Raw genomic sequence first — 13,698 nt, forward strand, 5'->3', positions numbered from 1 at the left:
AAAACTCTCATTGCATTGACCTACTTAGAATCAGATAGTTAAGAAGATTTTGTTTAAAATGCTTCTAAACAGTCATCATGAGTGTACAGTATAACTTACCATAGCATTTTTGTTTTCAGTCTTGATATTTTATATATATAAACCTGTGCCATTTACCAAAACCAAGACTGATTTCTCCCTCTTACTTAAGTCCAAATAAAATTTTGCCCAGAAACAGTGGATGGATTCTGTCCATCAAGAGTCAGCTATGTTCCTGGGCAACCGGTAATGCTCTGGCCTGATCCTTGCCTTCTTCTCCTGAGGGTTGGCATATTTCCACTTGGATGGAGACATTTTCAGCTTTTTTCTCTTCTTATCTGTACACCACACTTTTTCACAGTATTCTTCCACTCTCTGGAAGTTGCTGTAACCTATTAGTTGAAGAAATTCCTTGTACCATGGCTTTGATGCCTGAGGTATACTGCTCTGCATTGGGCATGGCATTTTGTGAGGTATCTCCTCCTCATAGTCTTTATTGAACATTTCATCTACACGTTCTTCCTCGACTATTTCCAGGGTGATTTTCCTGACAGTGTGAACAATGCTGTGTTCCACCGTCTGACAAAAATAGGTTCCTGCATCCAGCCGATGCAGCTTCAGGAATAAGAGGCCAAGGTCCATTTTGATTATTCTATCGTCTGTCTTCACCTGAAAAACAAATTGATGCAGTTATAGATCACAAGCCTTTACTATTACATTAAATCAGTGCAGTTAGTTCTGAACTGTACTTTCATGAACATAATACTAAATTTTGAGAGGAAGATTAGAGATCCATGATCCTTTAATTCACAGTTTTTAAGTAACAAAAATATTTACTTGAAGTAAAGAAGAGATTGAGCTATGAAAGGAAAGCAGTCTAGAGAATCTGGCAAGCATGGAAGAACAGATAGTGAGGCAGATAGTTTCCTGTTTTCCCAGCATGAGTTAGTCACTTGTGGCTAAATCACAGAGGGAAATAAGGTTGAAACATGCAAATAAACTGCTGGATGGAAAACAAATGGGCATTTGCCAGCTGACCTGCAATAAGTGTCCCTGTGAATTCTCTTATACATTGACAAAAGTTTTTGAGGCAACACATACAGGTATTTGTATATCTAACTGCAGGACCATTGGAATCTTAAAGCTTCAGTTCTGAGTTTGGTGTTTGAGTTCACCCTACAGCTCCTGAGAGCTAGGTTATTAACTATAAGGCATTTGCAGACACTAGCAAGCAGGGAACACTGAGCTGTCTAATCCAGCCAACAGAAGTGCCCAGGAGAATGGAATCCTCATCTTCCTATTTAACAGTAAGGTGCTGAATATTAAGCAGAAGAGAAGTACTGGGTGGTGAATGGATGGAGAGCAGCCCTGCCCAGAAGGACTTGGGGATACTGGGGATGAAAAATTGGATGAGAGCCAGCCATGTCCACTTGCAGCCCAGAAAGCCAATCATATCCTGGGCTGCATAACAAGAAGCATGGTCAGCAGGTTGAGGGAGGTGATTCTTCCTGTCTACTCTGCTTTTGTGAGACCCCACCTGGAGCACTGCATCCAGTTCTGGGGTCCCCAGTACAAGAAAGACATGGTCCTGTTAGAGTGGGACTAGAGGGCCACAAAAATGACCAGGGGGATGGAACACTTCTCTTATGAAGAAAGGCTGAGGAAGTTGGGGTTGTTCAGCCTGGAGAAGAGAAGGCTTTGGGGAGACCTTATTGTGGCCTTTCAATATATAAAAGGGGCTTATGAAAAAGACAGAGAGAGACTTCTTTTTACCAGGGCCTGTAGTGATAGGACAGGGGGCAAGGGTTCTAAACTGAAAGAGAGTAGATTTAGATTGGACATAAAGACATTTTTTACGATGAGGATGGTGAGACGCTGGAACAGGTTTCCCAGAGAGGTTGTGGCTGCCCCATCATTGGAAGTGTTCAAGACCAGGTTGGACGGGGCTTTGAGCAACCTGATCTACTGAAAAATGTCCCTGCCCATGGTGAGGGGTTTGGACTAGATGATCTTTAAAGGTCCCTTCCAACCCAAACCATTGTGTGATTCTATGACTCTATGATTCTACTTCTCTCTGCTTTTATTTGTCTTTTTCTAATGACTATATAATTATTCATGAAAAATGGAATAACTTTCAGGGGGAAACATTAAAACAAATTCATCCTAGTAGTATAAAGACATACTGGAAGGTTAGAGTCTGTTCGAATTTACACTCCTGGTGTCCAGTATCTGAGCTACTGGGTCTAATGGGATGTGTATATAGTAGGACATCCTCCCCACCTCACAGTTCGCTATCTTCTCTGAAAGACCTGATTAATAGTTCTATTGTAAGAATGATTATGCATAGATAGGGATCTTCCAGCTAAATACATGAGGAAATACCAAGTGTGAAAAACCATGCAGAGATTTGGGACTTGGACAAAACTTTAGGCAAAAATGTGCCTGAAGTGAGGATGGCATTCATCTTGCTTAATTTTAGATATTTAAAGCAGAGTGTGGCATCCTTGGTTACTTTTGTATTCAGTGGTTTACTAGTCATTTTTTACCTGACCAAATGAAGCTGTCTAATTTAGCATGAGGTGATACCACTGGCTGTAACTGCAACACCATCTAGTCTGACTTCAAAGGCAGCCTACATTGACTAGCTCCTGGGTAGATCTCTTTACTATAAATGTGCACATTTTCTATCAATCAGATGAGTCCCACTCCAGAGATCTGCAGATGTCTATGGCTAAGCTGGGGTCTCACGTTTTCAGTAGAGCCTAGCTGCTAGGCAGTAAGGCAACCATCCTTATCCTTTGGTAGTCTGAGGCTTTTCTCCCTACGTCCTTCCACATGCTGAGTGGGGATAGCTACACTGATGTGTATCGGAGAGGTATTAAGGAATAAATATAGTAACACTTATGAAGCACTTTCATAATAGGGAAATATATGTAAAAGGGGCAGAGAATCCACCAACACCCATTTTCAGAAGGTTCTGTAATGTAATGGGTGAGGCAGCAAGAATGCATAGATGTTAAGCTAGACTAACACTGGGAGTAATATGTATACATTTCACCTCTGCAATAACATACCAAGAGAAGTGGTGGATTCTCTTTTGTTTTGAGATCTTAAATCAAGTTTCATTACATTTCTAACATATATGTTCAAGATGCTGAATGCAAACACCAGACTAAATTCTCAGGCCTATTAATTCAAGAGAGCACATGAACATAATGATTTTCCCTGACACACACGTACATTTCAGCAACTGATGACAGGCCTTTCAGTGAAGAAGTAATACTCCTAACAGCAGGCTCTTTTAGTTAAAAAGTTAGTATATAAGAATATTTACCTCTTCCTTCTTAGTTTCATGTACTCGCTGGACAAACCAGATTACTTTTGCTTGTAAGGTCCGAGGGGTGCACTCCAGAAGAGTGCTGTTGTACTCTATTCCATAAACAAGTCGCTCCTCAGTCTTCTCCAGGACTTCACCTGGAAGGAAAAGAAATGTTTTAAAAATATGTGTTACTGCCAATACTTGTTGCACTCCATCTTCAGGGTATATTTACTTTTAAGAGTGAAGTTTAATTCAGATCCAGCCAGATAGTGACTGAAAAGTAGTGTCTGGTGAAAGTCTGACCTGCTAAATGAATTTTCCCACTATCTCAGACTCTCACAGGATCTGGCCGTAAGATGAATGGACCAAATTGTGCCATGATTCAGCTAAGATTATACGCAGAGAAACAGTTCTCAGACTTTCATACTGCTAATTGCTTGTGCCTGGTTCTTATGAATAGTTCATCTATTTCATTTTCACTCAGTGAAATAGGAGGATTCAATACATGCTTAAATGTAATAAATAATTAAATATTTTTAGGGATAAAAATGAGAGCACATAGCCTTTTGCAGAATGAAACTCTTAAAAACTATAAATACCCTAACCAATATTATACATATCCATGTTATACACATGTAAAATTAATATATAGTTTTGGCCCAAGGGTGCTAATAAAAACAAGGTGAATGAAATTAGTCAAAACTCAATTCTGCTTTTCTATCCAACAAAACATCTGGAGGAAGGTAAGCTAGATGTTACACTGGGAGAGACCAATTGCCTCATTAATGAAATCATCTTATTCGATAGTAGTGAGAAATGTTCTTGAGACCAATCAGTTTTATACCCTAAAAAATACAGAGTTTGATATCATTGTGATTTCTCTGTTGTATTTCAAACTTACTGTATCATTAGTATTTCATATTAGAATATACTTTTCCAAAATCTACTATATCCTCCAATGGACTTCCATTTTAATGAAACTTTCTCTGGTAAAATATCTATCTAATATTTAATATCTAAAATATCTTTTCTCTGGCTATCTATCTAAAAGAACCTTTTATATTTTTTTCTTCTATATATGTATTGGGTGTTATCCTGCAAAATACTGAGGATGTCCAGGCAACTGTTTTCTGTCTGTTTTGCCATTCCCAATACCAATGTTTGAAATCATCACCTTCCAAGGTTTGGACAACAGCATTAGACACAGTAATCTATCTTTTTTGAGGACAAATCTTGATAATGATCATAAATACACATTTGTGTTCTGACATGTCATTGCCCATGTCTGTGCTATGGAGCTGCTTCAATTCTGGCTGTGTCCTGGCAGTATTTCATATTCATTTCAGGATGCAGCCCTGTTGTTTCTTATCCCTGCCCCATCTTTCCGCTTGCGTTTCTGTTGGAAGCCCTTGAGATGCATTAGCCGCATCCCTAGTCTGAATGACAGGGCTGCAGGACTACATGAATGCTATGGGATGCACCTGACCTGCCACCGAAACAAAGTCATTCTTAGACCTGGATGACATGGGCTCATCCTCGTGACTCTTATTATAGGAATATGCCAGTAAAAAAACTCAGGTAAGATCATGGTCTGGCTCATACTCTTGGCAAAGTCTGTGCTCTCTGCTCCAGGCATTTGCCAGAAACTTGTAAACGTGTGAGTAGATTACCAATGAACTGCTGGCCAAAGCACTGCTGCGCTGCATTTCCATGTCGAACATCTTGTCTGCGGAAACGTCTGGAGGGGAAAAAATGGAATTGTTTGAGATAACATGTTTAGCTTACCGGTTGTTGAGTTTATGCTAAAGTGGCATTAATTAAAAACATAAGGAGCTAAATCTTGATTCCTAAAAATTTAGCATTGTTGTGAGAAGTACTCATTTATGCATCGGTATTTTCTCTCTACTCAACCTATTGGGAATCACATGTCTGAAAAAAAGAAACACACTTGTCTGGGGAAGAGGCACAGCTACATGTCCAGTTTATACGTAATTACACTAACATTATAAATACTAAAACAAGATCCTCTGAACCAACTGGGCAACATTCAGTGCTAGTAAGAGTCAAAGGGACCTTTAGTCTGTCTTTGGGTTATCTCTCTCTGGAAGCCAAGGAATTTTTCCTTTTTTAGTTTAGAACAGTTTGCCATGTATGTGAATGGTAGTTCTTTTATCCTTTGCTCTCATGTTATTTTTTTCACTTGGGAATCTCAAAGCGCCGAGCAAATACTTCATGTTATTACATCTGTGTAGCAGACAGTTGTTAAGCTCATTTTTCTCAATAGGGAAACAGGCACATTCATGACTTGCCCATGCCTAGAAAGTGAGCTAGTGGCAGAACTGTGATCAGAACCTGGGAGCCCTGGCTGCGACCTGGAAATAATGCAATTGCTTTTGAGAGAAAAATTGTTGTGAGTTTTGGGCTTTGGGTTTTTTATATACATTTAGAGAAAAATAATGAAAACCATAATTGTACAGTGCATTCCCAGAAGAATTGTGCTTTTATATGGCAATTTTTTTCTCTGAGTGTCCTGATAAATAAAATTATGATTGCTTACTGGGGAAACGATAGAGCCTATTGGAATGTCATATCTTGCCAGATGTAGCATTTCCAACAACCTGAAATTAAGTTATACTAAGGATACCTTTCCTATATAAAGAGTAATTCTGCACAGTATTACCAATGTCATACATAACAGATTAACAGAAATATGCAATACAGCAAATCTTACACAGCAAGTATGTGTACAGTATAAATCATACATGATAGACATAAGCAAAGCCAAGCAGTTTTGTTATTATTTGCATTTACTACTTAAATAATGCTTTTCAACAGTGCTATGTGAACACAAAAGGCAGAATTTTTATTTGGCACAAATGGAATTTACTGAAATTATATAGATCTACACTGTTTAAAGATCTTGCCCATGGGTGTTACTCATCGTATTTCTAAACGGGCAGTAGAGAGTGATTATTTTCTGAGTTCTGTCACCCGTATGGACTTCTGATCCAGTGGTGCCGGAGGACCAAGAGGACAGCTTTAGCCTTTACTGATATTCAGAGCAGAACCAATGTTTTGCCATTGTTGTTTCAGGGGAATCTGTAAATTCAGTGGGGACTGCGTAGGGCCTTTTAGGCAGAAGCGTTAAAAATAGATGCATATTATTAAACAAAAACTGAGATTCTGAGATAGCAACAGGGCTTTATCATGCCCTGGGAGTTCTCATTGTAATGTATAGATGCTGCAGCCATGCTTACTGATAACTCTGCAAAGTGTCAGCACTGAATAATGCTGCCACCAGCTTTGCATACCTGTGTATAGAGATTATTCAGAAGAGACATTCTCTTGCACAAAAATACATAAATACTATAGACATTAGCCTTGAAAAAACCAAACAAGAAAACCCTGCTGCTGTCAGGCCCAGCAGCCCTATCTAGCAGGAATAGGACAGTTAGCAGGCATGTACTATTTACTCTTCAGTTCCTGCAGATCATTGTAGAGCTAAAAAAATCCTCGTCCTGTAAGAGAGGATATTTCTCCAGTTGTTAGAACCATTCAAGAAAAAGAAACGTCTGTTTGATGGAATTTTACTGTTGTGAGTGTGAAGACTTGGGAAGATACATCTACCAGTTCCCTCACTTGCTACCTTCTTGAAGAGAAGGAAAAAATCGGGAGAGGTGCTGAAAGAGAGGGAGATGCTGGGAGATAAACTTATTTCACAAATACTGACATAAGCCTGGTATTTGTTATTTTTTCTTAGTAATCATTTCATTCAGAATTCCATGAATAATAGAGTATCAGACAATTCCTGAGATAAACTACTATAAGGAACAATTTTCAGTGACTAGCAAATGTACTGAATATATGGAAGTGTCTTTTGCAATCTATAGCTTCATGAATTTAGATTTCAGTCTGTAACTCTGTGCTTTCAGGAGCTTGGCAAAAATGACCTGCAAGAAAGCAATACAGTCATCCTCATCATCACCATCATCTTCATGTTCCTTTATTATTTCCCAGGGATAGATGAGGCAAAGTTGAAAGGGCTCAGGGAGAACAGGCATCGTTGCGGTTTGCGTAAGTAAATCAGTAGACTGAGTTTGGGTTTGCCAAACCAAATGTTACAGCAGCGTGACAGCTAGCTTAGCACCAGGATTTAGCCGCAAGGCGAGGCAGCCCCTTAACCGCGCCCCCTGCCCCGCCCCGCCCCGCCCCGCCCAGCGGCCGCTCTCCGTGGCGCCCCCTGGCGGGCAGCTGCCGTCAGTGCAGCTCTGCCGGACCCCTCCAGCCTGGGCACCCGATCGCAGGCAGGCAGCAAGGAGGGCCAGGAGGCTTGGGGTAAAAACTGTACATTTGGAAAAAAAATCTGTTAGGAGCTGTCTTGCTAACCAGGAGAGACGAAGAGCGTGTTTGTGTGTTTGCTGATGGAGTGGGTGGGGGAGAAAGAAGCCAGAGAGGCAGAGGAGGCAGGAGGGTGACTGTCAGGTTCTTAAAATTAGCTAAGAAATCACAGGTTACCAGACCTACCCAAGCTGAAGGAAATTTTAAAATTACTTCAGCCCTTTTTCAGCCTGGATGGTGAGCTGGCACAGCAAAGAATCTCACTTGTAGAATTTAGTGCTTGTTTAGATAAAAATTGAACCTGCCTAAATCAGATTTCAGAGGTAATAGTGAACTAAAGCATTTATTTAAGTCCTGGGCCTCTCTGCTTTCTCAAGCGTACTTCATGGAAGTTGAATGCAATATAATTTCTGTCTAGCATCTTAAGTATTTGCAGTATGCAGGAGCCGTACACCTGTAACTACTGTGACATTGCAGTATGCTGCAGTGCCAACATCAAGATACGGGATTTTGGGCTTGGTTTTTATTTGTCCTTAATTAAATCCTGCATTTAATTAACTATTCAGACTATGCATTTGTAAGGAATTATAATATAGGCTTTCAAAATTCAACACATTAGTACCAGCTGTCAAGCAGAGGGGGTTTTGTATTTATGTTGCAGTTCTCTCTATATCCTGTACATGCCTGAGTTTACAGTTTTTCTATTTCATGTTTCTCTGAACACTTATCATACCTTGGAGGCATTAGGATCTAAAGCAGAGAGCATTTGATTCAAAGTGGGGAGGACACATTGTACATCCCTGCTTCGGGTCAACTCTTTACCAGTAGGAGTGGAATTAAAAAGAGAGCTCTTAGCAGTGCTCTTACTGCACTAGCAGGGCTGCTCTTACAAGTCAAAAGCCCACCTAAATGTACTGTATGAGGGCCACATTTGAGCAGATAGAGGTGGTATTAAAGCCAGCTCAAGTGTGCTGTAATGTAAGGCACAGCTCCATAAGTCCTGATAAAGTGAGGGCTGCCAGGAACAGGGGGAACAAGAACACCCCTTGTACTTACATTACTTGTAGTACCCTGTACAGCTCAAGCAGAAATCTGGAGCTCTGAGACAAGGCCAAATTAAGATGTGTATGCTCTGGGATGTGGCATTAATTGTCTCTGCAGCCCAAGGCAGCCATGGCAGGGTTATCACCTGCTCAGGGTCACTTGGTATCAGAAAACTCCATGTTGTCTCCTGAGACCTGCCTTTTCCAGCAGTGCTCTCTGCCTGGAACCCAGCGGGAGGCAACTTAAAACAACTTCCATACACGTGTCCTGAGTAGCTCTCCCTGCCTGTCCATGTACCACACAGTTAGTGTAAGCTCATAGGTTTATAATGCTCCGAGCTTCAGCTATGAGCTAAAGTGAACAAAGCAAATGCCATCCATCCCTCTCAACATTATTCGTTCTTGCTGGCTGTTCCCCAAACTCTTACATGTAAAACAAGTTTTGCAGACTTCAAGAACATTCAATTGAGTGCAAATCCCTTCTCCACTGCTGCAGTGCTTATCTTAAGAGAAGGAGGGTGATAACAGCAGTATTTTCTTCTTTTAGAGACTGACCTGCTGAATGTTGGGGAGGTAAGGCACAGGAAGGTGCCTGGGGTGCTGCCCGTATCACTCAACCCTGGATAAATGCATGTGTCAGGGGACTTAAGGGCTGCTACTCTGGAAATTGTCTTAGGTGAGAAATATGCTAAAAATGTACAACAGAGTTCAGGACCGAGTGAGTTTCTCTTATCTTTTCTTAGACAATAAGTAGCCTTCAGAACAACGTAAATGCTGATACAGTCCTAGCAGACTGCTGGGAAATTTTTTAACCCCCCCCTTTCCCCGAATGACTTTTACATGATCAGATGAGTAACCCATCTGCTTTATAATTACAGTAATCCAATTTCTACTTATACTGTAGGAAATTAATCTCCCTGGCCCACTAGATAGCTGCTTATCTTTCTTAATCTGAGGCCTGAAAATTTTAGCCAGACTCTTCTCACATTGAGCAGACAACCAGAGCCCACTTCCTCCCTTAGGTCTGCTTGTAAGAGGCATGAGAAAACTACGCAATCCTGCTTGTAGAAGTGGTGTAGATTTCTTACTTGGTTTAACCTATGCCTTAGTGTAATAAGTCCAAGAGATTCTTAATTATGCTGGGTCGTTGGCTGTATTTCTCATTTTTGCATTTTGATGTACCCTACCCAAAAAGTCAGGTTACCCAATGCATTCTCTGTTTATTGTCTTTTAGAAAAATCCAGAGAACTGTCTGTTATGCCTGACTATCGTCAGCAGTGCATTTGTTTGAGTGCATCCGGGTTCATGGAAAGATAAGGTGTGCAGGACAAGAAAAAAAATAAAAACAAAAAACCTTCTTGCTTTTCCTTAAGAAACAATAATCAATTTGGGATACTATGACTTGGTTTTGACTGAACCATCTCCACTAGTTTTCAAAACTGTCTCCACAAGTTAAATTCATTCTAATCCTTGCAGTCCATGGAGGTCTATTATATATAAGCATATATTTGCAGAAACAGTAACTGTAAAAAAGCCACAGAAAGGATTTGAATTATACATTACCAAAGTTTTGCTGACTAAGGCTAGAAATTACTCTCTCTAGTGGTAAAGCTGACTCAAAGTCTTGTGAAAAGGTCTGGATTCAAATACACGTTCTAGATGCTTGATCAAGTATCTGTGTAGCTGAATTGGAGAACCTGGGTTTGAGAGGGAAGGGAAGAGGACAGGTATATGGGAAATCACTGCACAAAAGAGTGAAGGCCAAGAGCCATGAATAAGTGAATGGTGAGAGAGAGAAGTCTCCCCAAGTGAAGAATTAAAGCACCCAAATTAGGTTCATGCTTTGAACTGGCTTCTAGAGTAACTTGTCTTTACAAATTCACTGGAGAAAGCCTAAGCCTAACCTTAACTTTTGCAGATACTCTGTTTTCATTTTGGCTGGTGAAGGTATTTGACTATTAACACAGATTCTTCTTTGCTTTTTTTGGAAATTCTGTTATATATGTTATTGCAGTGTGATATATTTGCTGTATAATACTACCGAAATAGGTCTCTGATGTTGTAAAGAATCTTTCCTCTGCACACCAAAAGATATGTAACAAAATTGAGGTTTGTTTAAAACTTACTGCAAATAATTACTAAGTGACTTTGATTCATTCATAAAAACATTCCTGGTGCTGCAGTTTATGCCATCCTGTTAATTTGGGTCCTTTGCAATCCCAAAGGTTGCACTAATAAATTAGCAGCTAACATATCTTCTTACTGCTCAGTTATTTTTATGAAGGGGAGATACTAAGTACTTTGTGCTGCAGTAGGAACTCTGTAGTAGTAGCTATTTTGCAAAAAGGATATCACAGAAAGCAGCAGTTCTCACCTCTTTGCCTGCATTCCTGTGGGATAGTATCGGGAGCAGGAGATCCCATCCCAAGCGCAGTATGGATCTCGAGCAAGGCAGCAGTCTGCACAGGCGGTGCCGTACATGTCACACTGGTGGAACTTCACTTGCGCTATGACTGACTCAGATCCAACGTAGAGCTGTTGCTGGAAAAAAATACACCATGTACAATTAAATTCCTAGAACTTCTACTAAAACTTCTGTTACCAATGGAGTTATTAAAAAATGTTAGCTTTATCGTTGCATGCCAGTTGTGCATCCAGCCTGTGCCCTGAGGGAGGCAGAGTTACTTTGTAGGAAAATATCTGATTACAGACTAAACTCTCCTGCATGAGAACAGAGGAGAGAAAGAAGGTAAAACGAACAAGTTTATTTTGGCATTTCCTCGCTTCTGAAGTTTCAGCTTTGTAAGCTTTGTGTTTGAATAGCCAGGGGTTTAAGTTTCTTTTTCTTCCTCAAGATAGTTTCCAATGCCTCCCTCTTTACACTTCTCTGTCACCTAACTGATCTGCGAAAAAAAACTTGACATGAAAGACTTTAAACAAAGAAGTTCAAATTTGCAAGTTATAAGCAACCTCAGTCTTAAAATGGGAGTTATCATGTAAATTTAACTCTTGATGTGGCTACTTACAATATGGTCACATATGCACATGCAGAGTAGTACTATGATTTGTATTATCCCTCAGTGCGCAGGAGATGATAGATAGACGTTTTTTCCTGGTACTGTGCAGTCTTTCCTTACAAATTAACTGGTCACAATGTACTTCTTTAATATTTATTTGTAGAGGTTTGGGTTTTTTCAGCGTTAGTGCTAAGACTATTTAAATCTTCTGAGTTCACATAAATGTCCTTTTCAAATCAAGTGAAAGATGATCAGTCTGATTCATGAGTTGCTGGCATAATAAATTCAGAAAAGAATAGATTGAATTTACAGGGATTTGAGAAGAAATCTTGTTGCTGGTGAATGTAAATGCAGTGAACAAAGAAATATGCAGTGTGTACTGCAATAGGAACTGCTTATACATGGCTCACTTCCATGGTTTTACCAGTCAGAAAAAGGATTCCTAATGAACACTTAAGCTGTGCTTATCCTAATGGCCAAACTTAGTCCATAATTCCCACTCTTAGACCAAGCTTTCACAATCTGATATTTTAAAATTCTTAAAACTGGAAAATACAGGCAGCTCATTTAGTCTGGCTTGCCTATCACAAAACATGAAATTTAAAACTAGGAGAGGCTGGTAACACTAATGCTTGAAGACTTTTTCAGCTGAGGTAAACCAGGTGATAGTAGCAGGAACTCAGTCTGCCAACTGGAACGAAGAAGAAACCTAGGATCCTTTTTTGAGGGGAATTCTTTCTTGTCTGCAAAGGCTGCAGTGTGATTGTCCCAGAAGACATGAATAACACTCAATGAGACATACGAGATGGGATTTTCTCTTTCATCTTTTAGCAGGGGTAAAGACTACTCTAAGTCTTGGTTCATCAGAGGAGGGCAAAAAGCATCCGATATCTAGCCAACTGAAGATCAAAGAAGAACATTCCTTCCCAGCCTTTGCAGATAACTAACTCAGCCCTGAAACATGATATTTTATTGTACCGCTGACTTAGTGAAGACTGGTTAGTGTTATAACGATATTGAGACAAAGCTAGCAAGGCGGTCTCCACATGCTCACAAACTCCAATGTCAAAAGAGATCAGCCAAAATGCTTGAGCAGAGAAGCTACGTAAGTTTTTTCACATAAACTCAACTAAGTTGTACTTCTTACAGATCTCATTTTAAAGACAAAATGACTCGGTGCCAACCCTGTCCCTAACTTGTATTGCAACATTTAATTCTCCTCAGTACCAGAAAACTGCATCCTATTTCAAGATTAAGTTTATCTACATTCAACAAGCTGAACTTGGTTATTTAATCTCGATATTGCTTTGCCATCAATGTTCAAGAATCCCTATACACATACACTAGGAAGTCACTTCGTTGGGTAAAATTTTATATCTGGCTATCCTGTTCCCTCTCGGTCTTTTCTCTAGTATCTTGAAACAGTTAAGCTACTTTTACTTCTCACAGAAGGTTTATTCTTCAACTGCTAGATTGCTTTGGCAGCTTTTTTACAATTCTGTCCAGATTTTCCAGATAATTCTTGAATTAGTAGAGTTAGCAGCCCGTTTGGGAGCTGGATGTAATGGAGGAAGACTACTTCACTTTTATACAGTATCTCCTTTTTAGTCTTCCAACACAAGGCTTTTACCATGACATTTCACTGAGAGCTAAAGGTAAGGCAAATATCTGAAATGACACTGAAGCCTTTCTCCAAATAATCACTGAGGTGCAGTGTTAGACAATCCAGAGCTGCTTTTCACATGGAAAAAAAAAAAAAAGATTGACCCAGGAAATAATTCAGAATACTTATACCTAAGATCCTCCTCTGAATCACCATTAGAGGAGTTTGTCTTTCTACATTATCTACAGAAAGAATGCAAGTTGACTGGACACCAAGACTAAAATGATCTTTCGGGGCACACTCACACCTCCTAGTAATGCAATTTTCATTCTTTGTTAATTGTGTTTCACTATGTCTATG

General features: G+C 39.9%; 1 protein-coding gene across 1 annotated transcript in view; it reads right to left on the reverse strand.

The window, feature by feature from the left end:
- Positions 1-234: 234 nt before the first annotated feature.
- Positions 235-13,698, reverse strand: part of SEMA3E (semaphorin 3E) — a 148,054-nt gene continuing 134,590 nt past the window's right edge. Inside the window, exons 14-17 of the mRNA XM_050890720.1 lie at positions 11,093-11,259; positions 5,008-5,075; positions 3,353-3,492; positions 235-687 (exon numbers count right to left, since the gene is read on the reverse strand). Coding sequence (XP_050746677.1) covers positions 235-687; positions 3,353-3,492; positions 5,008-5,075; positions 11,093-11,259 — 828 coding nt within the window. The remainder of the gene's footprint in view (positions 688-3,352; positions 3,493-5,007; positions 5,076-11,092; positions 11,260-13,698) is intronic.

Source organism: Gymnogyps californianus, chromosome 1 (genome assembly GCF_018139145.2).
Source record: "Gymnogyps californianus isolate 813 chromosome 1, ASM1813914v2, whole genome shotgun sequence".
In the NCBI taxonomy this organism is placed as follows: Eukaryota; Metazoa; Chordata; class Aves; order Accipitriformes; family Cathartidae; genus Gymnogyps; species Gymnogyps californianus.